At 38.7% G+C, this 27244-nt stretch overlaps 1 protein-coding gene across 1 annotated transcript in view; it reads right to left on the reverse strand.

The window, feature by feature from the left end:
• The window catches only part of PPM1E (protein phosphatase, Mg2+/Mn2+ dependent 1E), a 66732-nt gene extending 39896 nt beyond the window's left edge, over positions 1-26836 (reverse strand). The window contains exon 1 of the mRNA XM_062623444.1: positions 26188-26836. Within this exon, the coding sequence (XP_062479428.1) occupies positions 26188-26585 (398 nt within the window). The 5' untranslated portion in view covers positions 26586-26836. The remainder of the gene's footprint in view (positions 1-26187) is intronic.
• Positions 26837-27244: the final 408 nt, after the last annotated feature.

The raw sequence follows: 27244 nt of genomic DNA on the forward strand, positions 1-27244 counted from the left end.
AATCTGAGAATGACCTTGTGTTAATCAGGTTAGCATGCCCAAGGGAGTGGGAGGGAAATCTCCTTACTTAATAAGATCAGTCTTGATTTTAGAGATAATAGGGACATAATTACAAGTTGGTGAGGATGATGTGACCTCCAACCCATCTTTTTAAATCCTCATCTGGAGATACTTAATGAACCTAGTGAAAGTGGAAAATAAACGGAGTAAGGAATAATGATCAGCGAGTCCAGTGCCAAAGTCCAGTGGAGATGTCTTCTAACAATTATGCCAAATTTTGGGGAACTGAAAGAAAGGAAACATTCTAGCACCACTTGGAATAAGATCTTCATCCAGTAAAACTTTTCAATGCACTCTGCTAAACCAAGAGACTTTAATACACTTGCAGTTTAAGAGTCTGGTTTACAGCTTTGACACACAAGATGAGAATGAAGCAGCTACAAAACGAACTGGGCTTTCTTTGGACTAACCTCCATATGCAGCATACATCATCTTCAAAAGTCAAGTTCCACAATGACTAGCCTTTTCTATCTACCATTTATATTTACTGTGAATATTACAACTATTGTTTTTTTGGAAGCAAACTCTCAGCAATTGATCTTTAGAAACACAACAGAACTTGTATTTTGTACAAAGGCATACCTACATCTGTAAATCTGCAGGTGCTACCATCTGGTAATGTATTAGAATGTGTACCCACAAAAATCTGTTGGTACAAAACTCTTCCAGCTATTATGAATACCTTTGGTTTGACACTGGTAATTTTATGAGGTATGTTTAAAAAAATAAAAAGCAAGAGCTTTGCACAAACAGCAGGAAAAACACATCCATAGCAACAAAGTCTTCCCAATTGACTTTCTAATGTTTACACTTTCATTTTTTCTTATTAAAGATATGGCACAAAACAGACACTTTGGGATAGAAGATAAACACTAATGCTGATTTGAACACTATCAAAAAATTAACTCAGAATTATATGCTATCAACTATTCAGTTTTTCTAATGATTGGTATAAAAAGTGAAGAAATTGCAAAGAGAGTATTGCTGTCAAAAGCGACTGACCTTGAATGAGGCCTCTGCATGACAAGAAAACAGTCTTGAATTTTCAGCAGATACATGCTCATTTAAAGACTACCAGCATTCAAAATACACGAGCGACACTGATTCCTTATGTGCTGAAATTCTAAAATGTTACCTTTAATAAACAGGAACAGCTCTTTATAATTAAAATAACACCAAAACTTTACTAAAACCCCTTACTTATTTTTCCCAGATGAATCACATATCACACCCAAAAGAATTATAACCTAGTGACTTCAACATGGTATTACTCCCTGTTCACAATTACTGCATGGTTCTCAATCTGAAATCAAAACTTGCTACATAAATTTAATGATATTTAACAAATCTAAGGCTTAAATAAATTTAAAGCAGAAACAGCAATAGAGGATACCTTGAGGGAAAAATCTAAAAAAAAAGAAAAAAAATCAATGAAAAGCCATGAAATTTCTCTGTGTTCTAGTCTTCATGTCACAAATAATCTCTCTAGAGATACACACACGCATACAAAATTAAATTAGTGCTTTCAAACTGACAAGTGTGGTTAAAAATAATAAAATTAAGCCCATTTAGTCAGAAAGCACTGCCAAAAGGTGCATCCGCTGAAGCCTGCCACTGATACCAAGGCCTGGGCAATCTGGCTGGTAAGAATATGACTTAACAAGCAGAGAGTGTTCTTAAGCCTACCTTGTCATTCCCAAGCCATCACCTCCTGTCAAAGCTCAGAGAAGTGCTGGCAAGCTCTTCTCAGTGCTCCTTGGCTGGAGACTGAGTTGCTATGATATATTTCTGCAGAATATTATGGAAAAAAAACCCTGTGGAAAATGTGAAGATTGCAGGCATGCTTCCCGGAAAAAAATGTATTTGAATTCAGCAAGTCAGAGGCAATCTTGACCTATGAGTACCTTACTAAGAGAAAAGAGAACTGTTCTTCCCACTCTCTGTTCCAATTTGTACTCATTTCAGTATCAATCCAAAAAAAAAAAAAAGAGAGAAAAGGGGGAAACATACCCCCCTTGATGAAAAAATACTAAGGCACTATAGAAAGAGTTTTTCTGTTGTTATGGAAACACAGAAAGCACAGGCTAGAAAAAGAAAAGCAAATAAAGCAGCAATTTGAACTGCAAATATAAACATGTTCCTGCTTCCCGGAAAAAGAACTTCCAAAGGATTTTGTTGCTGCTGTGGATCTAAGCAACTAAAAACTACAAATTCTTCCCCCACAGAGACACAGAGGAACATTTTAAATCCACTGTAACAAAATTATAAATAGGATATGGAATAAAGTTATCAAACTGGTATTTTCACACCCCCAAGAACTAGTTTGCTGAAAATGCAGTAACTTCAAACGCTTACTGCTTCAAGTAATCAACAGAGTGGTGAAAAAAAGACATGATCCTGCATTTATCTGGAGGAAAATAGTTTTTTTTCCTTCCCCATACATTTGTATTTTGTACGTGTTGAGCAGGTAGCCAAAGAAATAAGTAATTTATGTTCAGAGAATGGAATTATTACAAACTGGTTGTTTTATCTACAGCTTACTCTGAACATGCAGAATAGAATGTAAAAAATTATTATCTGTTCGTCTACAATCTTTTGCACATTAAAAAGCCAATTTAAAATATTCTGACATATTCCTAAATTACATCAAGAAATATGGTAAATAACTGTACACATATATATAACTGATATATCTGATTAGCAAAATTTGGATTTAAAATACTCATTGCACTTAGGTGATGCTTAGTGAAATGGTGCAAATCAGTTGTGTAAATGCTGTAATGTTCTTATGTACCTGGATAATCTACGTCAGTCAGGTATCATGGAATGTCTTAGTGAAAATGGGGTATGGAATCATGACAGATCCTTTACTGAGCAGCATGGAAAATTGGCACTTTCTCTACAGTAGAGCACGTATCTTTGGATCTAACTGAAAACACCCTTCCACCATGTCAGAATGAATAAAACAGATTATTTTTTACTTGTAGCTTATGTAAATGAACAAAAGATTATGATAGAGGGCTTGTCATTACTTCTACATATTTGAGAGAGACACTGTGAGTGAATCCTCAGCGGTTTTTGGTCAAATATCCTGACTGCGCCTATTGAACAATTACTGCTGCTGATGGAATAACAGGCAGGAAATCAACTGCACATCCAATAAGCACTTTCATAAATAACCTTTGAAAACAGTTTCTCTTCCTCACCAAAACAAAACACCAAAAAAAGAACACCCAAGGGAAACAGGCCACAGAGTTCACATTATGGACCCAATAACTTCTAAACTCATTCTGGAAAGAAAACCATTTTTAGGGTAGCCATACATCATTCACCCAGCTCAGCAACTTTTTACTCCCTGCAGGGCAAAGTCTCTTCATCCTTGCTTCTGTCATTTTAAACTACAGAAAAGAACAAATTACACACCTAAGACCACTGCTGTTTTTTCATTCTTTCAGAGACAAAATTTTATGTCTTCTTGTGACTGAGAACTCTGAACTCAGACATGAGCTATGCTGACAGCAATGGTATCTGTTAAGAAAAAACACTTAACTCGTCACACATATAACATGCACAAACAAAATCAAGAAATATTCACATGGATGTTACCATTGTGATTACAGAAAGTGACTGAAACACTAAATTCCTACAATCAACTTTGGCCTGCTGAGTCCATGCACTTGCACACACCTTTAGCTCCAAATACCTGCCAAACTCACTAATGCTCTTCAGAAAGAAGTAAAACTTAGAAACACTGATTTTATCAGGACCTAATAGGACTTCTTTTTTTTTTTTTTGGGGGGGGGTGGGGTGGAGGGAGAAAGTGTAATTTTTCAAAATGAAGCATTTTACCTCATTTTGTGAGGATACCCACAGAAGCCATCCTGTGCTTTTCTGGTATTCCTTAGCAACATACCCACACAAACCCAAGTCTCTATATATTTATGAACATGAAAGTGACACAATAAAGCATCTCTATCTGACCCACTGTATTTCAAGAAATAAAGATTCTAACCTGCAGTGGAAGACCCTGTGGAACACCCTGGTGAGCTTTACTGGCACCTCTTAGCCCGGAGAAGGATAATTGCAACAAAGAACCTGCGGGGAAATGGTCACAGAACAGGTATTCTCCTTCAGGCCAAGTGTGAGCAGGACTCAAGAAGCATGAGGATGACATCTCTGCTGATAGCCTGCCTATACTGCACTTTTATCTTTGGTGCACAGAATCAGTTACAATCTCTGCCATAAAAGACAGAATACACTAATTTATTCCTAATTAAGGCTGAAGCACAGAAACAACATTAGATTGTTGTTTACCTTTCGACATCTGTCGGCCTCTTTCAAAGACAGTGATTTGAAAAAAGGGAAGAAACCTCACTAATTGCTCTTAGAGCCGTCAGAAGAGTTCAGGCTTTCTGTTTCTGGGCTTTTATAGGGAAGAGCTATGTTTCAGATGTAGTGTGTGTTGCTATGGTAATTACTATTTTACTGAATGATATACATTCAGAACTGATTTCATATTGTCAGCCAGTAATTAAACAGATTAGGCTGTGTATACTTACAATTCTAAAATATCTCCAATTGGTTTTAAATTTTGGGGCATGTGAAAAGCACTGGGCTGACAGTCCTGGAAAATAAAATAGTAATTCAAAGGGCAGCTCCAGCTGTACAGGTTTCCTCTTACTTCCTCAGTGGTGTATTCACAGGCCAGCGTATCTTAGGAGCAGAGACACTGCAAGACATTTTGGTGCCTGAAGGCAGGCACCATCTCTCCACCTCTTCACAGCTACAGCCGTCTCCTGATCATTCTTGTGCTGCAGACTTGAAATCTCTCTTTCCAGATGGCTGTAGCAGCAGCTATGGTAACTATCAGAAATCAAACATATTGGCTATCTTCCATTATTACAGTAGCGGTCTGAAGGAAGTTTTCAGGTGCTAACCACTGAGAAAGCCTACTAAGTGAAGATAAATTATTTTCCTCATCCTGCAGTTCCTTCTGCCACCATGCAACCTCTGAGGGCAGGACACCACTCCGAAAGCAGGTAGGAATCCTTGCAGCATGAGCTGCAACCCTGCGTCCTGGTTTTGCTTCAGAACACCTTACAATAGAACCAAAGCATAAAGTACTTACTCTTGTACACAATTCTATCATCCGTTCCTTTTATCCCAGATCCAACAGGTACCTTTGACAACAGCACTTTCCAGATTTATCTAGCTCTCTCAAGTATCTAACTGAAGTTACAGAAACACAAAAGCAGTTGAGAAAGAAACCAGGAAGCAATGTGGTTTCATTTTCGTGAGAGATTCTAAGCATACCAGAGTAATTAGAGACAATATTCCCTCAATACAAAAATGATGCTAAAATTTGTATAACCAAAACCATGAAACCCTTTGGAAGTTTATTTGCTATGCCTTAGCTTAGCAAAGGAGAAACAATAGCAGCAAAGACAGGGAATCAAGAAAGCCCAGGCTTGTGCCTACCTTTATTACAGGCTTTCTTTGGTAAATCAATCACCTGCAGAATCCCATTTTTCCCCATGCTAAAAAATAACCCAAGACAAAATTTAATACATGTGAGTAGGAATAGTAAGGGAGATAAATGATGAGCTTGAAAATTCATGGATGAAAACCACTAGAAAAACGTACAGATCTTCCCGGAAGGAAAGTAGCTGTGCAGCTCCTGAAAAAAGGACAATCATCTCTATGAGTTCTATAGGCCCATGGTTGGATACATGCAATTACACAGACAAAACCAGGCTAAATCTTTAAGCTCCAGGGGAGAACACCTGACAGATGTGGAAGAGTAAGGGAAATTATACGATGTTATTTAATTATCTGTATATTTTCTCCTATCTAAATTATTTTCATATTACAGTTTATGGGAACAAGCCAGTGAAGAGATCAGGAATGAGTCAGCATTAGAAGGCTGATGGAAATGTTAATCTTGAAGAAATTCGAGCTAAAGGACGAGAGGAAAACAATATTATTCAAGATCAGAGGAAATATAATAGGCACAGAGGGTCTGAAAGGTGACTAGATTTGATTGCTGCAAAAGGGAACATCAGACTGCGAGAAGCTGGTAGGGCACAGGTCATAAACAAAGTGGAAATAAACTGACTAAAATAAGGTGGAGCCTTGAAATTAAAGTTAAAAATAATTTTGTTTCCAAAAGGAGACTGTAATTTACCCAAAGGAGGTCATGTCATGGCAACATGACAGGAGCAGTTGTATAGCTTTTGCTGTTTATCTTGGTGATAAGGAATCAACATAATCCAGTCATTTCAGTAGAGGCATTTCAGACAGCTGACAAAGGATTTGGCATTCCTTCAAGGAAGTCTTGACTTACCTTTGTGTCCCAGCTCCCAATCCTGTCAATAATGGGGGGGGGTTTATGTCATCGGCATATGACTAAAACACCTCATTTGTTCACAATAGTACTCACTACCTAAAATCACTAAAGCAGGAAAGACTGTTTTATGTCTTTTGGATCAAGCTGTCATGTTGCAAAATATACTTTGCTGGGTATCCCTGACATATGGACAGAATAATTTGGTTTGTTTTCTTGTATGCAGTCTTCTCTCAAGGAAAATTTACTATGTGAGAGCCTTGAAGGAAAAAAAGGATGCAAAATGAACCAATATTCAGTTCCAAGGGAATTTATAATACAAATTTAATTTTAATAGACACTTCAAATGTCTGCTGGGCTTAATATTCAGGCTAATTATGACAAAAATGGTGATTCTCTTTCCTAGGTGTTTTAGGAGAATTGGTTTTGTCTGGAGAGAACAGGGAAATGCAAACAAGGTTGTTCACATCCAGACCTGCAACTGCCAAAAGAGCTTGAAAAAGGAACTTTAACTGTAATTTTTGCTTCTGAAAATAGATCAGTTATCTAACGGCAGGATTCCACAATATGAGTTTAGTAAAGTTCATAATCCTCTGCTTTCTAAAAGGGCTGTAACATTAAAATTCAGTGCTGGAGGAATAGATCATTCTTTAAGACAACACTAGCAGCTGAAGTATAAGTGAAATGGCAGTCAGTCATAACCATGTCCCTCCCTTTCCCCTTAAAACAGTTCTAACAATATCCCCCAGCCTTTGCCTAGTTAACTTGCAGTTAGCATGTGTGAGGCCGAACTAAAAGTTATTTTAGGAGCCAACTGGAAAGGAGATTCTGCCTTTTTAAAATGGAATTGTTTTCTATGGTTTAAGACTGTTTCCATGGAGAGACCACAGCATATGAACATCTTTAGGCCAAGTGCTTTGCTGCAGGCTTATCGGAATGAAAGCACCACAGCAGGAAGGATAATCGAGGCCAGTTTTTTCAACTTTGTGGGCATTCTCCTAATATTTGATATAGGAGCATTTTCATTATTTTGATCTGTTAAGCATTTAAAAGTTAAACAGTGCTGTATACACCAGTTCTGAAATTACATATCTTAATATAATATTTACTCAGGATAAAGTTAGTTGCAACAATGTCATGCTGTTGGTGATGGTGGCAAAGCAGCAGGCAAAATTATACTGTAGATGAATGTAAAGTGATGCATACGGAGAGAAATCATCCATCCTAAATTCACATAGAAAACAGTAGGCTCTGAACTGACTATTGCCACTTGGGAGAAACAGCTTTTAAGTTAAAATAAACAGGTCTATTAAAAAGCCAGCTTACTTTTCACTAAAGGAAAATAAAGCAAACAGAATGGTAGTAATTATTAGAAACAGGAACCTTGTATACTACTTTATAAACCCCAAGTGTGCATGCAACTGGAACACTATCTCTGATTTGGATCTCAGTCCAGGTTTCTTTCCTTACACCTTCTCCCTCCCAGTTCATAAACACACAACCAACCAAGAAAAAGTACAGAAAAGGGCAACAAAAATGTCAAAGGAATGAAACAGCTCCTCTTTGAGGAACCATTAAGAGTTTGTATTGTCTAAACAAGTCACTTGAACACGCTTCTGAAAGAATAACAATCTAATGGATAGGCTGTATGCTCTTGCACACCTTCACAAGGCAAATCTAAAATTCAACTGTTCCTCCAAAAGATTTTACTAGGGAACATCCCCCTACATATTTTTAATGCAATAATGAACATTGCTCTATATATGTAGATATTTGGCTGATTTCTAAATTACTTTGCAGTTCTCCCAACAGGTCATGTTATGTTTTTAAGATCACATTCTTGAGACTCCACAACACACAGCTGATGTATATTGAGTAACACCTCTGAGGTTGCCAAAATTATGCCTATTTTTTACTTAGGAAAATAAAGAAACAAGTAGTAAGTGGCTGAGAAAATGCTAATAGGAATTTTGCAGAAACAAAGTTTAGTACCCAAGAGCTAACGCTTAATCTTGAACTACTGACAGACATTTATGTGAGTCCTGAGAACATTTTCAGAGCTTAACAGATCATAAAAATACCATTAGCACTCCTTGCTTAGTGGTTTCAAAATAAGACCAAAAAGAAGCCTGTAGTAATTTACATACACTCCTTTTCACCTCCTATAAAAAAAAATAAAATCTGTGTTTCATCTTGCCTTTGGAGGCAAGATAGCAAGTGAAAGGGAAACAGACTTTGCAAAGGATTTTCCAAACCATACTCCTGAACTCTTAAAACATGAGCCCTTCATGTGAATTGCTGGTTTAATCTGTGTTTCACCTAATGCAATAATTCATATTGTGTGGGCTGTGGCTGGAGTCAACACAGAGCAGTGCTGCAGTGTCCCAGGGCCTCCATTCCTGTGCTGTCAGCTCAAAGCCCACTTCAATGTGTTCTGGCTGCAGCTCACATAAACTTAAGCCATGACGCCGAGGCAGATGCTATAGGTCTTTTACAGTCAGGGTAATGCCACAGAGTGTAGCCCATTGATGGTGGCATGGCCAAACTAGTGCAGTCATTGCACTAATAACTTAGCGCAGTTACAGAGTAAATGTCACAGTTTCAAAGTCATATCTCATCCCAGGAAAACTAAGCTCAAAAACTGATCAACTGAACTACCTCACAAATCCAGCTTAAGTGCCTCCACCTTCTGTTTTAATTTATTGCACTGAATTTTTCATACTATGTCTGGGTTAGAAGGACATCTGCACACTTTTCCCAAGGCAGAATGGTAATTTAAAACCTGAATGGAGGAATAAGGACAGCAAGAATATTTTCTCTGGCAAGTCAGGATGTTGCCACTTGCACCGGTTTTGCTCCTGGCTCTCTTGTTCATGATAAATGTGTCAGGTTCTCACAACTGAGTTCCAAATCAGACAAGCTGATACTCAGAGAATAGCTGAGTCTGAGAACATTTACTATAGCTAAAGAAATTCCAAGGCATTTAATACTAGAACCTTTAATGCCTTTGACATCAGAACCCTGTATACACAAGAGAAACACTTTATGCTGACATTTTCCATAGCAATGCTCATTTCCATTTATATTTTCTTTCTATTCTTATGCATAAAGAACAATGACCTTAAAAGTAACATTTCAATTTACAGGAAACTTTAACCAGTGTGATCATCATACCCAAAGGAATATGATGTTAAAATACTATTCACTTGAACTTTGCAAAACACAGTAAGATATCAACATGACTAACAAACCTTCCACTGATTTAATACATACGCACTGCAGTGAGGTATTTTTGCAAGCAAAGGTTAATTTGCTTCTCCCTGCACAAATAATACTGATAATGAGTAGAGAATCCATATTCACTCATTCAACCCAAATCTCCTGGAGGTGAACAGCAGAATACAGAAGCAAAATGACCAAATTCTGACCAGGTTCTTTGACCTGCATTCTCAGACAAATGAGGAGTATCTAGTTAAGATGCAAATGAGATGCCCAGGTGAAAGGAATTCCAGCTGTCAACTGGCTTTGTAATTCCTGTATCATGACAAACATTTTTGAACACTGGCAGACATTTTCTAACCACTAACTGCAGACTTGCACTTTATCAGTAGACCAAGATCACTGTTTTATTATCAATATATAGTGTTATATATACAGGTAACCCTTTCTCTTTAGAACAGCAGCCAGTTCTGTGGCAAACAAGGGTAAATGATGAGCCACAAAAGCACTCTCAGCCAAGATTCTGTAAACAGAGTATGTCAGCAGAAAAGAAATGGAAACGCTAATTTATTTTACTTCTTGAAATTCTAGATCCAATTCCACCATTTTCTTGCATCTCTGGGGATAAACTCAAAAACCAGACAGGCTTGCTTTGTCATGTTTCTTCTCTGGGGAATTTTGAAGAAGAATCTATTTGCAACATTGCACGTTGAAAAAATCTGTATCAACAGTGATGCACTCAGCTAACTCCTGACTCCATGACAAGCGAATCAAGAAGACACTGTATCTTTTATCCAACTGTAGCAATACCCCCAGTGAATTTTACACATTCAAAATATATATTTATGATGCCTCATTAGCTGGGCATGATGAATAAACTCCATCAATCAACATTTATTTTACTACATTTAACTGCTATTACTGCTGAGTTGAAAAGGAAATGGAGAAAAATGTAGGCTTGTATGAGTTGTTTGCCCAAGAGCTTTGTTAAGGGTGAAGAAAAAACATGCCAAGAGTTTTTACTCTTGAGTAGGAGACAAGAATTATTCACCTCCTTTAAATGTTTTTGTTAACAGACGTATCTCACAGACAAGTACAGATACAAGGTGCTGCAGTCTTCACAGCAAGTGTCAACAGTTAATGGCAGTTGCATCAAGAGAACTGAAAGTGATGAGAATCTACTCATTTGACAAGGAACTGAGATTACATGAATTGGTTACATTGGTCTGGTTCTTCATACGTGACTGTCCCTACCACATAAATCAGGGGTAGAGCTGCCAACAACATGAAATTTTATGTAATGACTGAGAAAGGGGGAGCAGGAACAACCACCAGAAACTGAAAGAATCCCTAAGCTAATGCCTTGTACTGCGGTTGACAGAAATTGTTTTGAGATTTAACACAGCACTTCATTTTAAGTGAGAAACAACAGTCTCTATGAGCCACAAATTAAAATATATTTCTTTACAGAGCCTGTATACGCACGTGTCTTTGTGTGTATGCTTTTAAAGATAAAATAGCGAGCAGACAGATGTTGATTTATGGAGTTAAAATTAAAACAGTCTACTTGTCAATTATACAATTCAGCATTGGGCTGTTCTGTCCTATTTGGTGTTATTTTTGCATTGCTGAATGTTATAACATTGCCTTGTTTCCAGTGTATTTTAATACCATGTAAATAATGCCACAAAGCTACAAATTGGCCAGAACAGTGTGTATCTTAAGACTTCTATCCTATAAAAAAGAATCAAAACCAACCCCAAAATGCTAGTTCTGTCTGTGCTATCTATCTGTAGATAGGTAGCTGTCATCCTTGAAGTCTTTATCTGTCTACCCATCTCCAATACAACACTGAAATGGCTCATGTTTCCAAATGAAAAAAAAAATACAACAAAAAAAAAACCCTGGGCTTATGTTATGCCATATTAAAAGCTCAGCATCATTCCATTAGCTAGCTACATTTGCTTTGTTTGATACTACAATCACAGATCTTCCTCTGTCTGACAATACATAACCCAAGATATTTGGCACTCTATCAACAATTCCAGATTTGGAAGGATTATAGATGTGCTGACAGTTAAACGGAGTTAGAGTTCTCTGCTGAAGACAGATAAGTAGCATGTACTCTTTGATAAGTCCTATCAGAGCCACGCTCTGACAGGAATTTCTTTACAATGCTAGTAAATCTTATGCAGTGAACCTCATTATGCACACTGCCATTTGCCCCACTAGAGGCTGAACTCCCTTGCCACCAATAAATATATTCCATTTCTCTCCCCAATTACATACATACTGCTTTAAATTCCAGATTTAAAATAACTGATCAAGCTTGATAGGGATGGGAGGGGGAGATGACGAAATGCTTTTGTAAGAGCGTACAGAGATCAAGCCAGAATGCTTAATCTGGTTAGCTGTAAAACGAAAATCTGCCTGGTGGCTTTGTGACAAAGGAATGCGGCTATGTAACACAACACAAACACCTTATTTTAAATGTTTACAAATAGTAATTTCCATCATTTGCACAGTTACGCTGTTGAAAGCACTTTCTGTAGAAACATTACAGTTGGGGGGGGATTAAATCTTAGATCTTTAGTGGCAATGATTCTTCTGCCTGCCAGATTTTTACAATATAATTACCCACACAGGCACACACACGCAGAGCACGAGGATACACGCCAGTACTATTCAATAAAAGCAGGTTTAAGTTGACTAAGCTATTTTTCTTGTACAGGAACATAATGACGCTAGGTTCTATAGAATTTGGTCATACTTTTATTCACTTAAATAGATGTTACATCCTGACAAAATCCATTCTGAAATCTGTCCTTGTCTTCGATATAACTTGGTAAAATAACAGAGCTCTAGCAGCAAAAGCATTCCTGTATGTGTAACGAAGATCTTGGATCAAACATCTCAACAGATTCATTAAAATAAGTGTATTATAATTTCCTAGATTATTACCTGCCAGAGCTCAGTGGGTGGTCTCTGAAGGCCTACGCCATCAGGAATCCCAGGTTCTTAGAATCCTGTCATACCTGCCTGCATCCACCCCCTCAATGTTTCCAGTTTCCCTTCTTCTGCTTCAGAAAGTAATTCCCTTTGTGGCTGTCACATTAAGACACTGGGATATAGTCCTCCTGCTGCACTTTTGGATTCTAACTGAACCTGGTTGTCAAGTTCACTAACAGAAAGGGAATACAACCTGCTGCAGTGCCTAGAGAGTAACCTGCCTGGAGCTAATGAAAGTCAATTTCTAATTTCAACTCTGAATTGTGATATGACTTAAATTAAACTTATACAGATAGAGATAATTGATAGGAAGAATTCAGATTCAATGTGGCTATTTAGAATTTTATGCTATCCAGATTTGTTTCTTGAGGTTTAGGTATTTTTCAGAAAGAGGGAGACAACAGCTCAGTGTTATCACTGGAGCAAACCTGGCAAAGTTTGAGAGCACAGTAAAAACGAAATGGGCTTAGAGTCATATGTAGTCAAACCAAGCTTTAACTACGTATTATCACTGTGTAGCTATATTTTATATAAACAGGCATTCAATAAGGTGTCTCACATAGTTTATTGAGAGAAGTCTGTTCCCTACAGGTGTTAAGGCCTATCTCCCAAGACATCACTTCCAGCTCTTATTCCCTCTCTAATACTCCAGTGATAGAAATCAACTCAGAGATTGTAAAGATTATTTATGTTCATATGGCATTCTCTGATCTAGTGGAAAACTTTATCCTTTGTCAGAATTTTCCTGCATGCTTCATTCAAAACAAAGCAAATCATCACAAGATACCAATTAACTGATTCCACATTTTTAGTATGCTTACAAGCATGTTATTTTTAACTAAGGAAACTAATCTGATCTTACTGGTAAACATGGGCAAGCTTGTTTAATTTCCTAGCTATAGGTAAAAGCTGTTGTAAACAGGATCTGGGCTGGGTATTTACATGCTTCTTTTTTATTGAACACCATGGCTTGGGCAATAATTTGCAGAGAAAGTAATCTGAAAGATATTTTCAAGCATGATATCGAGGGTAACGCTTCCTAAAGTGCTGTGTTTATGTTGCCATTTTGCAGAAACATCCCGTGTTGTTGCTCCCACCAGTATTACAATAAGGGTAGCAACCTCACTGTAAAATGTATCTATCGTGTCACTTAACCTTGCACTGAGACTAGCAGCTTTTATTTTCTACTCATACTAACAGTAGTAGTCTCTACTGTTTTCATGGATAGTACTGCAATGGTTTTATAACTACGCACAGAAAGCAACAGCAAAAATTACAGTGAAATTAATCAACTGTGTATGTAGCTACCAGTGCTGGTTTAAAAATATATTGCCTTAGCATGTGTATATTTTTGTTTTACTCAGATTACAAATTAATGATTAACCTTTACAAACAAATACAGAGTAGCATCATCCTCATACAATTAAGTGTATTCACACAACAGACGTATAAACTATGTTTGGATTCAGGAAGTGGAAAAAACAGATGAATCTGCAGAGCAAAAGAGTACTTGGAAAATGCCTTCTTATACAGGATATCCAAACATATGGGCTGAAACATGCAATTTGTGGAGTTACAAATATACATAATACAGCTGCAAATTCCTTATTTTGATGTCAAGTCAACATACCACTCCACACTGAAATTCTAATAGCAAGCAGAGTACCAGATCTCTTACAATTGAGACAGAACAAATTTAAAAATTACCAATTCATCTTACATATCAGGAAGAATAAATCTATTAGTTACCAGTTCCATCTAAAATGATGCATTTGGGGGGCTGGAATTAGTAGATTAGTTGCTGTCTTTGACCTTTGAAACTAAGTACATTGTTCTCCTCACAATCTCTAACAAGCAGGAACTAAAGTTCATTAGCACCAGTTTCTTGGGTAGCTTGCTACATCAATATACTTCTGTTTTTATGAGACTTCTAAACTAAGATAAAATCCCATTTTCCATTTATAAAACAGTAAAATATCACAAGGAGAAACTGACAGAGAATGACAGATTTATCTTTTCAAAGGGCTCCTAGAAGTATAACAGCATCTATAGCTGGTTTGAACACAGAAACATCAGTTGAACAAAATTTGGAGCATCTATTTACTTTGCCAGGCTTTCTTTACCATGGAAGAAACACTGATAAAAGAGGATGGTGAAATCTATGAAAGATTTCAATTCTGTAAATCCATAGTAATAACATTAAAGCTGTTGCACTATAGCAACATTTGACAATTAGATTATTAAGTGAACATAGGTGCCATTTTCACCAAGGAATCCAAACAGAACATACAGTTCTTCACCTTGAGAAGGAAAAGGGACATCAGCCTTTTAGCTTTCATCGATTTCAGCTGTCCAGACTTTAAATGGAACTGATTAGGTTATAAAGTTCAATGAACATTTCACTCAGATGTTTAAATACAGCCCATTAGGTATGAAGTTAGCAGGTAACTGACTCGAGGAGTAAGCATGCTAACATGCATGCTCATAGCAATTCCTTTTAACAGTGCTTCAGCTGAGCTCCTGTTTCACACGGTCTAATCACTCTCACAGTATTTTTTTAATTATTATTTTCATTTGCCACTCTGTTTATTACATTTTCTCATTCTGTCCCTTTATTCTTAGAGTGTTAATTGGTGACTTCTATGTATTTTGGAAAAAAAAAAACACTTAGATTTCCTCTCTTACAGATTCTATCATCTATCTCCCTGAAGAACTGGTTTTCAGGGTTCATGCGATGAAAAGTACATTACTTAGACTTGGAGGAATTCCTGAAGCTTCAAAGTACCCATCAATGTCACATGCAAATATTTAAAGGTAAGAATTTGGCTATCACAGCTGAAAAAAAAACAAACACTCTCAAGAGCACTCTAGAAAATCCATTTGTTTACTCACAAAAAAATGTGAAAGGCAAATGATTACTTATAGTGGTGAAATTTCAATAGTCTTTTTTATAGCTTTTTAAAGACATTTCATCTTTTGAAAGATATCACAGGTTTTCATTACATTATGTTTATATGAAAAAGGTCCACATTTCACCTGACAGGGTAATAGCTCAGAAGCATCCCAGAGGGTGTAACAGCACAGGCTCAATCACTGCAGAGAATCACACCTAACCTTTTCTTACAGATAAGAACCCAAGGAAGAAGAAACCCAACAAATGTCCAGTGGATGAAATTGTGGCTCAAAGGAACCACTGGAAATTATGGTTTTGAAGGACTATTTCATCCCTTGATGGCAAGTTTCATAGTACTTTGTGGTTTACTTCAGAGGGTAGGGAGAAAAGACTAAAAAGAACAAGGATTTTCTTTAGTGGAGAGGAATTTTCTTCATGTTTACTTTTAATCAAGACTGACTTGCTCTTTGGTTTCTTTCCTATAAATTTCTTCCAACCTCCTGCTCCTGCCTATGTATTTATCCGTCCTTATTCATAGAAAAGTAAAACAAATCATCTTCCTGAAAAAGAAGGATAAATATAGAGTAAATTAATTAATGCAGTTCTGAAACATAAGGGGTTATGAAACTACAGGATGTGTTAGTTTACTCTTGGAATGAAAAGTAGGAATTTTAGGAGGGTTGTATCCTGTGCCTTTTTATTTAGCCCAAACTTCCTTGGAAGCTCCTGAAATGCACAAAATGTGAATTAACTTCCATACACATTGTCTAGAGCTTGGCATTTTCCTGAAACTTTCCACGTTTATAGTTGCTACCACTATTACTACAAGGGCAGCTATTTTAGACTTCTCACTGTAATAATTTTTATCATGTCACTTAACCTTGCTCTAAGTGAGACTAGCAGCTCCTGTTCCCTAGTGCTCCAGTGGATAACATTGTTTTGTCACCCGAAATGAACTAAGAAAAGTAAATACAAGTTCCTGTAGAATGTATTTCAAGCGCCTAGACAGACACTTCAGCTAGATACAATTCTGTGGCACTGCTTCTAGTGAAATAGCTCCCTGACTTTCTCTGTTCAGTTATCTTGACTATCTTCACAAGATCAATTTTGCAGCAATCTTTTCTTCTAGCGAGCTCTCTGAATCCTTATTCTCCTGTAAGTACTAACACAACTCTGATGCCCACCAAAGCAAAATCCCACAAGATCCCATTATAGAACACACCACAAGGCTACCAGAATAACATGAAGATACTGCATTTTTATTTTTTTTGCAGTAGTGAGCATATTGGAAAATAAGGAAAACATTCTGCTGGCACACAGTATTTAAAATACTATATGATCTTAGGCTACCATTCGCTTGTTAATGTAAACCTAATTTTTTTACCAGCCTACAGAAATTTGGGGTTTACTCCCACATAGACGCAGGCCTTATAAAAAAAAAAAGGGGGGGGGGGAAGAAAGAAGAAAAGCAAAAAAAAAGTATTTCCCTGATTTAACAGCTCTGAATGTTTTCTTTTCTCTCTGGTAGATGGCCACAGGCAAAATAGGTGCTGTTCCTTTTTCAACACTAAAAGGAAACAGTTGAATTGTTTTCTCAGTCTTTCCAAAACCCCTTTGAGTGAATCCTGAAAGCAGCTCCCTGAAAAGCATCTCTAACTGGTAACAAGATTAACAGCAAACCTACATGAAAGCAAAAGCATGAGAAAGTACCAGAGCTTTCTCTAACTTAAAAGTAACAATATAGCCCCTAATATCTTGCAATGATGTCAAAGTAAGCGTAAAAACGGTATATAAGCAGCTTTCAGTTTAGGAAGTTTGACACAATAAAGCGGGGTTTATAAAAAACTTTGATGAGTTTCTCTATTTTGCAGACTCATTTCACAGACAATGATTCTCTAAGAAATGAATGGAAGGAACATGGGTGGGTCATCTAGGTTGTGACATTATTTAATTCTTTCTTCCTCTTTGTTTTATTATTTCATGTTACCTGACTAGGTACTTTTCATGCCTTTACAAATATAAAGCAGACTTCCTCAAAGTGCTTTCCTTTTTCTTGCTGTACTTCCTCAACAGAAGTTTTTTGTTATCGCTGTTTCATGTGGCAATTTTCTCAGACCCAAAACCAAAAAATAACCCCCTTTTAAATCTATTTCATATAGAATCACATGAATAGAAATAGAACACCTATTTTTAAGGTGTTTTTAAGAACACCTTATTTAAAAAAAAGAACACAAACAAAGATATTGAGTGCACTGCTTTTCGAATGTCTCCTGTTTCAAATATGACCCTATGGTATGTCATAAACAGCATCAGCACTTGCAAAACCAAAGTGAATGCGAATTGCACCAACTAAGTTTTGTGAGGTGCTAAACCAAAACTATCTAAGAAAGCAGAACTAAGAACAACCCAATGCACCAATGCTCTGTAAGCAGAAGGCGTATCTGTTCCCCAAACAATGATCCTCCTAATCTCTAGACATATTCAGCTTCCCACTTCTCATTAGCTAACACTTAGGTTTTTACACAGCTTTTCAAAAGAAACAGATAAGAGAGCAGAGAGCACAGACTCTTTAAAGATAGGGACCCTTATATATACAGATTTGCCCCAAACACAACTAGGTGACTTAAACAGAATGACACTACTTATCAGAAAAGGTGTTTAAAAGCTTTATTTTTAAATATATATCATGCTGTATATGTAAGTGTGTACCATTAGTTTACACTAGCTTACTTGGTGGGAATTTTAGATCGTTTTTCACTGATCTTAACTGGACTCCTGCGTTCCATTAGGAACTGAATGTTTCCCTTAATTTTCAGGTGATCTTTTATAAACTAGTAAACCAAATATCTTATTAGAAAAGAATTGTATTATGAGCTTTATCAATACTTTCATATAAACAGCATTGATAAATGTTATTAAAAAGTAATCAAGCAATGTCTAATTGAGAAAAAGCTGTTTACATGCAGCTTTACACTGCATGCAAAGCTGCTATGCACAGAACTTAGTTACTTTATATTTTCTCTTTTGAGAAACAGAAAAAAATCCCATATAACTATTTGTTAAATTCTCAACCAGACCATGGGGATTTCAGCCTTCTGTAACTTCAAGGTAGAACTAGAAGTGAAAAAAATCAGTCTAGAAGCTAATTAATACAACATGCAGAGTACAGTGCTCATAACACTAATGAGGAATAATTTACCACATTCATTTCAGATTTTTGAACCTCAGTAAGAAGGTCATAGCCTGAGGTGAAAGGAACAGCCCTAGAGACAGTGCCAAGAAGTTAAAATGCCAAGGCCTATTTTTATACACTGCTTCTATTTTCAGTTACATCATGATGGAAGTACAGAGCTTCTGGAAAAAAAAATCATGTTCTCAAGTGAGAGAAAGTACTCAAATTCTTTCTCGTAAATGAAAAGGAAAAGAAATCAAACTTGAAAAAAACTTTAGGTACAACTTAACAGACTTTACTGGATCATAAAAGGGCAGCAAAAATAGTTTCAAAATCATATCCTCTGAGAAAATTAAGGAGCTACCCACAATTTACCCAAATAATCCAATATTACTTTTATTGTAATTACAGCTACAATAAAGCACAAATGTTTCCCAGTTCAGACTTGTCAGCATCCAAGCACATTTCCCCATGATCAAAGTATACCAGTCAACTTTTTAATCCTGCGCTACCAGCAAAAAATTCCAAACTTTTCAACTGCTTGCATGCTGAGCTCAGGACCGGTGAGCAGTACTGCAGCTTAAAATGCTGGTTCAGTTACTTGATCATTAGTTGCCTTTAGCTGTTTTTCATCCACTATAAACATAAACTGAGGGAATCCTGCAATCAAGTTAACTCGTTTAACTGCTGTATTAATTATTGAAGTACCCAAGGGCAGCTCTTTCCATTGCAGTTCTGATTTATGACTCTGATTATTGCCTTTTTATAAAATGTCTTATTAAAGGCGGTAACATTTATTCGTGAAGTACAAAGGCACAGCAGAAATGTTTCTGTAACACAGGTCCACAATCTGCAGCCACAATTCATTTTATCTAATCATTAATATGTCATAACAAGAGAAATCCAGAATATTTTTTTAGTGCTTGATTTCAGCTACACCAAAGATGAGGACCTACACTCTAATATGTAGCAATGACCATTTCCAGTTCAGTAACACGTCACAGGTTCCTAACACCTCACGGACACATTTTGTCCAGGACACATTTATTTTAATAACCATTTACATTACGTAATCATGACTGCATTGCATAAGACAGTCTTGCAGCATGGTTCAAAGAACATCTCATGTTCTAAAGCACTAACTCCATTTCATCTCATTTATCACACGCCTTTCCTAGTCAGTGAGAATACGTTCTAGGAGAAAACAAAATGGGAAGCTGTATGTGCCAAACAATGTGAAGAAAGAAAATGGTGTAGAACAGCCAGGAATTATTTCAGAGTGACATCAAACATAGGAATAAACAGAACTCTCATTATCTGTGTACTACATGCCCTGTTGCTTTTGCTTTCAATGTGATCTTGGAAGCAATTTAGCAAGACAACAGAAAATGAATGAGAGCATGCACCAGTGACAAAGCAGTCAAGGCACCGAAACTTCTATTAACACACTGCAAAGCAAACTGAAAGTTTGACCTTAGCATCCATAAAGATGTATTTTTTAAAATATTCTGTGAGAAGAGTAGATACCTTCTGTGACAGAGTAGACTATCTTGTCTTCAAATCACAGGTGGAGAAATACTCCACCATTGTTGAAGGTAATTGCAATGAGGAATTTTAAGGATAAAAATATTCTAGGCAAAGTGTTTTGTGCAAAAAAAAAGAAGAATCACTACACAAACTCTCTCAAGGAATGGAGGCTAACATGCTCATCACATCCAAAATAGAAAGTCAAAAATAGTTCTACAAGATGGCAAGTAAGATTTCAGCTAATCAAAGGGGTTTTAGTATCTTATAAGATATCACAAGTGAAATTTAGTATCCAGATTCACATATACATTCTTTCTTGGTAACTCAATCTAGTTTCAACAGTGGTTATATAAGGTCCAAAAAAAGAACATGTTAGCACAGATCTAATTCTTCAATCAATTTGCATGCAAAAGCCAACAGCTTCACTAGGAGTAGTAGAATCTCTCCAAGTTGCTCTTGGGTCAAAAAAAATCTCAGCGCAAAAAGCTCCTAACAAAATTAATTCCCTTTAATTTGTTGTACTACTAGCAACATTCATTGGAATAAGAGCACTAGAATGAATATATTTCCATAATCTGTTCACTAAGAATGAGTTTTTAATGCTATATAAAGCAACTTCCCAGCCTAGTCACCATTGCACTTGAAAAATTCAGCATCCTTTTAATCATAAATTAGTAAGTTTTGAAATGTCACCATGTATGTTAACCGTTACAAAAAGCAAATCTGCAATTTAAATAGCTCGTTTTAGCTGATACTCTTTTTTTAACAGGAGTATCAAAATATTTGATTTGATTCAGTGTTCTTAAAAGCGTGGGAGCATGAACTGAATATGCCTTAAAAGCAACGTAAAGAATCTCTCACTGTGTAGACCATTAGTTGTGTTTGGAAAATGGTTATCATTAAATACCACCTATTTGTAGATTATAATGATTTCCACTCTAACGTGCACAAATGTGCTCATCTCTGTGCTCTGACACCACCATCATACAATACATGGGTTGAATTTCATAGCAGCTTCTTTTAAAGAGTAATAAGGCATTAATAACAGTCATAGAGTCATAGAATAGTTAGCACTGGAAAGGACCTTAAGATCATCTAGTTTCAACTCCCCTGCCATGGGCAGGGACACCTCACACTAAACCATGTTGCCCAATACTGAAGTTCTCCCAACTTTCTGCATATGCTTCTGTCAGATGATTTAGAAGTTCTTTACAGAGAAGCACTGTGATTTCTAGACCCTTGGGTCTGAGGTTGCCGACATTAGCAGCTGTAACCCCCAGGCTCTACACCTTAGCAGCAGAGCCTGATGCTCACTAATGAGTCTCCAGGACTCCAGCCCGCTGTTGCTGGCTCAATAACTATCCTCAGGAAGAGGTTCCTAATTTTGGAGGGGGCTCCAGTGAGATGTTACAGCTACAACTTGTCCCACTTCCCTTCCCCTTCCTCAGCCATAAAACTCATGCTGTTTCCCGGGACCAAGCCAAGGTGTAGAATCAAATCATCAGCAGAGCTGGGGGTGGGAATTTTAATGGTCTTTGTCAAACCTCTTCATTAACCCCTAGAAATTCCAAAAACAGGTGCAGCCAATAGCTACTCCAGTCATTTCTTGTGAGCACAGGTCATTGTAAAACCTCATAAAAGATGATGAGGCAAGTACCATCTTAAAAAGGGTGGTATTTCTTTTTTGTTGGTCCTTGTGATTAATATTAGACATGGCAAGTAGTTAATTATTTTTCCTAAAAGGGCTTTGAGACCGAAATCAACAGAATAGGTGATAAAAGACGTATTATAAAAAAGTAAAACATCACAGCCTATTTAATATGATGTTGAGAAAGCTAATCTAGCATAATATAGGAATTTCAACTTACAGTGACAACAATGCCAGCTTTCATACAATAGGGGTTAAGAAAGCAAGTTAAAAACTTGCACATCTGCTTTGTAAAGGGAGGATACAGTCTCTTCACTCATCAGTGATGGAGACAGCAGGAGGAACATTCTTTCCAAGTTAAGAGCTTACTTTATAAAAAAAGATTTCTGCTCACATAAAGGACCACTAAAACTTCTTCCTCTTTAGCCTAAAACTGCAAGTTGAGGGCCTAAAATTCCATTCTTTTTTACTGCCAACATTTTACATAATTCCAGTGTTAAAAGGTTGAGCCTACATTGCTTTACTTTTCATAGCAACACTGGGGGGAATACATAAACCTAAACAAAAATATTTCCTCTCTTTAAAACAAAGAAACAATTAATTAAAAAACTTTTACTTCAAATATTGCATTTTAAATCTGAAACTTGGGATCTATGATATTCAGTGAATGCTGCAGAGTATTCTGTGAAGTAATCTAAAAGTGCAGGGCTTCAAAGTTTTCCCTTTCATGTTCCAAGTCAAAGCAAGATTCCTGCTGTCCCCAAAATAATCATGTTGTCATCAGCACCTCAGTTAAGCACTTGAGATGACATAACATTCAATCTGATTTTTATTTTACTTACCATCTTTTGCAAATCTCAACACTGGAGCAACAGGCCCACTTTCTAAGCTTGCTAAAGATGTTTCTAAATGAATACTTGAAAGCAAAATATTGTACCACCAAAATCACAGAAAGTAAACCTGAGCCTGCTAATGATACCAACTAGATATATTCCCTTCAAAGCCTGGGAAATAAAAAGGAGAGAAAAAGAAAAGCAAGAACAATATACAACTGAATTTCTCAGATTACTTCATTTCTACAGGGAAGAGAAATTTGTGCACTAAGGGTGCACTATTTAACTAAGTCTGGCTCTCTCTTAGCAACGACATATTTGTGGATTAGTTTTTCAGATATCTTGTCAAGAACCAGCTTTTTAAACACATTTGATTTAATAAAAGTATCAGTAGGAAGAGGAGAAGAACAGAGCATGATACATAACTTCACTACATCAAGGTATTAACTTCTTCCTTCAAACTAAGTCAGAAATGAGGTCTACTCTGAATGAAAGGAAACAAGCAATAGGGTCTCATATTTAACAGATTTAGTCTTTAGTGTTTATTATTTCTACGTAGAAACTATTTAAATTACATAGCTTTCCCTTGAACAACATGTTATAGAAGATAACCACAAAATGAACTTTCAAGCTCTCAGCCAATGTTCCAGTGCAGCTCATCAAGTGTTATTCTGATTTTTAATTATTTCTTTCCTCTAACCTACATCCTATTGATGAGTTTCATTGTGTTGAGGAGCACCAAGAAAGTACACATCACACATTTTGTGGCATTTAGACAGATATAAAGATTACATTAATCTAATTTTCCAAGCATATGCTGTCTCTAGAAAGAAACCAGGAACTGGAAATCTCAAAGGGGAACATGAGTCTTTCAGAAAACAGCAGGAAAAATCTTGTAAATAGCAATTCTTTGACACTGACCTACACAGTGGCAGAAAACTATTGTGTTCTTTCATGATTGGCAATATGTTCTCATTTCTGAGATGGTCTTACCTCCCTCCAACAGAACTAAAGCTGGGTGCTTAAAATAGCTGAAAAACAGCTGTCAGATTTTTCACCATAATGGGTTTTATCCTCATGCTACATATAATGCAAACCAGTCATTTGACTAATATATAGTTACAGTTACAGAAAACATGCCTTTACAATATAGTCTTTCTTGCTAATGACATACCAATAAAATATCCCCCTTCACAGGAGTTTTCATGTGTTTTGTTTGGGATTTTTTTTAACACTATCATAACCACTTGGCTCTAGAGTAGCTTCACTCGCATGAAGTTTCCCATCTCCAGAATCATCTGACCAGTTAAGCCCTTAGCTGTGAAGAGGCAAGACATTCCACTTTTGCTTGGTTTATAATCCTGTGACAGTTTCAAGTTTCTCTGGTGATGGGAGAATGTGCTAAAAATACAATACTTTATCTGAAGACCAATTTTGTGTACTTGCACTTACCTCAGATCCCACCATCACTCAAGAAAAGCTACTTCACTTTAGCTCTCTGTATTAAAAGTTACTCGATTTGGCTTATAATATTTTAAAAATATTTTACACTTTGTAATTAGGTAGATGTAAATCAATGTCTATCAATCTTCAGTCAAAAGATTAAATTACTGCTTAAAAACACATTTTCAATACACTGACAAAGTATTTAAGCCTTTGGAAAACAATTTTCTTATAAGAGGATCCCTTCCTCCCTTTATTTTGAGGTAGATACTGCTTTTTGTTTCATAATGCATGTGCCTATAGAAGGAAGTCTGCATTGATTTCACCATAAACAAAGCCAAAGAGATGCTTAATTCAGAAGCCATCAAAAAAAATCTATACAAACACTGAAAAACAAACAAATAAAACCCCAAACCCCACAACTTGTCAAGAGCTATTTCTATATAAAAAAAAACTCAAAATGTTGGATTTTGTTGGGGGTTCTTTAGTGCTTAATAATTTCATCCATTAATATGGACCTCAGAAACTGTGGAATACAGAGTGCCTGTCCTGAGATGTGGGGCCACACAGAGAGAGAAGGGGACAGGGGAGAAATTCAAGTTCAAAATAATTTCATAGATACACTTTTAATAACATTTTAAAGTAATCTGCTCTGTGTCTGAAACTTTGCACTCATCTTTCGATTTCACAAGTCTGTTAAAAAACCAACAAACAAACACATTCTAAATGTGCAGAAGGGACTTGCCTCCCTCCTCCCTACCACATCCTATGAAATGTGCTGCTGCTGTTCTCCAGAGAAAGGCTTTCCAAAGGTAGCAGGGTGAGCATGTGTGAACAGGAGAGCTTTGTCCTCTGCAGCTATCATCGTGCCGTCCCTATCGTCCACAAACGCAGAGGGATGATGAGAATTAAATAGAAGCAGACCATGCAGTTGTAAAACCCGGTTCTTTATTTATTTATTTTTGCGACTGAGTAACACCTCTCATTACAATTATCAGCTCAATGGCAGAGAGCTCCCCGGTGTGCTGTGCATATTTTCACAGGTTCATCTGTCTCCTCCTGTGGCATCAGTTTAAAAAGGTTCCTAAAGAAACGCCACTAACAACCATTTCTATTTCAAGCCTTCAAAGCCAAAGCTGAGCACAATACAAGGCACTGGTAACTGATCTTTCGGTTTGAGTCCACAGACTTTTCACACAGGGAATAGATCCCATCTGTTTCCTCTTTTTATACACCAGCCTTTAGAAAGCACAGATCTGGAAACTGCCTCTATACAGAACAGAATATAGATGGCTTTCCCCATCTGACGGTAGAAAAAGCCCTATGATTATGGATAGCTTCCTCTTAAGGCTTTTTCCTAAGGTTTTCCATTTCTTTTTTTCTCCCTAGTCTGTAAAATACACGGTGTGGTTTTCTCCATGTGTTTTTTCTTTCTTTTTAGGGGGAAAAGGGGACTGACTGCCTCTCTTTCCTTGCCTCTTGTTCTTTCTTGGCAGAGGTTTCCCCATTTACAAACCCGCACGCAGGGAACATTTCAATTTCAAGCCTCAGTACAATCAACCACAGGCAACCCCCCCTCCTGCTCTGGCACCAGAGCGTGAGACATTCCCCCCACCGCTCTCCCTCCCCAGGCAAGCTGCTCTCCAGATGGATTCTCGGGGCTCTTCCTCGTCTATTCCCTTCGCTTCTTCCCTCCCTGTCCCGGTGAGAGGGAAGGAGGGGGGCAGAGAGCAGAGGCGTCTTTTGGGCAGGGAGAAACAGGACAGAGCAGGACGCTTTGATCCCGAGCAGCTCAACTCTAAAGTCCTCAACTCCCTGCCTCGGGCATCTTCCCCTCCCCGAGCACCCTGCCCTCACAGGACAGTCTCCCTCAACCCCACACCCTCCCTCCCCTCCCACGGGGGTTAGGGATCCCCTCACCCAGCACCCGCCTCCCCCCCACACGGGGGTATCCCCCATCCCCATGCCTGGGGGTCCCCTCCACCCCACTCCCCTCTCATCCCTTCCGCGCAGCGGGAGGCTCCCCAGCCCGGCACTCACTACTTGTAGAGCTGCTGCAGGCAGAGGTCCAGGCACTCGCCCTCTACCTCCTCCTCCGTGATGTACTCCGACAGCGGCCGGGGCAGCGAGGGCAGCGGCGGGGGAGGCGGCGGCGGGGCGGGCGGCTGAGGGTCGCCGGCGTCGCTCTGGCCGCCCTCGTTGTCTTGGCCGCCCTCACCTTCCTCCGTCTCGGCGGCCGTTCCCGCTTCTCCCTCTGCCCCCGGCTCCTCGGCAGCGGCGGCCGCGGCGTCGGCATCGGAGGGGGGAGCTGGCGCCGGCTCCGGCTCCGCTTCTGGCTCCGGCTCTACCCCGAAGGGCCCGCGGAACTCGCCCAAGAACAGCTCGAGGAAGCGGCGGTAGGTCTTCTCCTCCGCGCTGCCCGGGCCGCCCGCGGCCATTGCTTCGCATTCCCGGCCGCCCGCCGGCGGATCAGCACTGCGCCCGCAGAGAGCTCCCTGCCCGCCGCCAGCCGCCTCCCGCCTGCGCGCGCGCACCCGAGCCGGACCCGCGAGGACGCGCACGCCGCGGGACGCGAAGCGGGGGGAGGGAGGGGGCGCGCGCACTTCGGGGGCGCGGCCGGCGCTGTGGGGGCTGAGGGGTCCGGGCTGCGGCTTGAGGGGAGTCTCGGCAGCGGTGGGGCTGGACGGGACGGGACGGCAGCCGAGCGGGAGGAGAAGGGGTGGGAGGAGGCTGAGGCGGGGAGGCAGGCGCTCTGACAGCCGCGCTGATGTGATGAGTCATGCGAAGGCAGCCAGACGCGTAGGTTCCTCACAGGAACCCGAAGGAAACCTGAGAGCACATTCCCTGTTACCTAATCTCTGCCTCAGGATTTCCCTGCGCTCATCGTTTCCGGCGCCGGTGTCGCCTTCGCGGGCTCCCGCTCGCTGTTCAGGACGGGGCCGGCGGTAAGCGGGGCTGGGGGCGGCCCGACCCGGCCTGGCCTCTCCTCGCTGCCGGGCGGAGTGAAGAGCGGTTGGGAAAACTGAGGGGGTTAGCGTGAGGGAAAGCGACAATTAAACATAGGGAATGTCAGCAGAAATGTCCTCTGCGGAAGAGC

Source organism: Pezoporus occidentalis, unplaced genomic scaffold (genome assembly GCF_034315485.1).
Source record: "Pezoporus occidentalis ecotype Australia unplaced genomic scaffold, CSIRO_AGI_Poc_V1 ctg253, whole genome shotgun sequence".
NCBI classification, from domain to species: domain Eukaryota; kingdom Metazoa; phylum Chordata; class Aves; order Psittaciformes; family Psittacidae; genus Pezoporus; species Pezoporus occidentalis.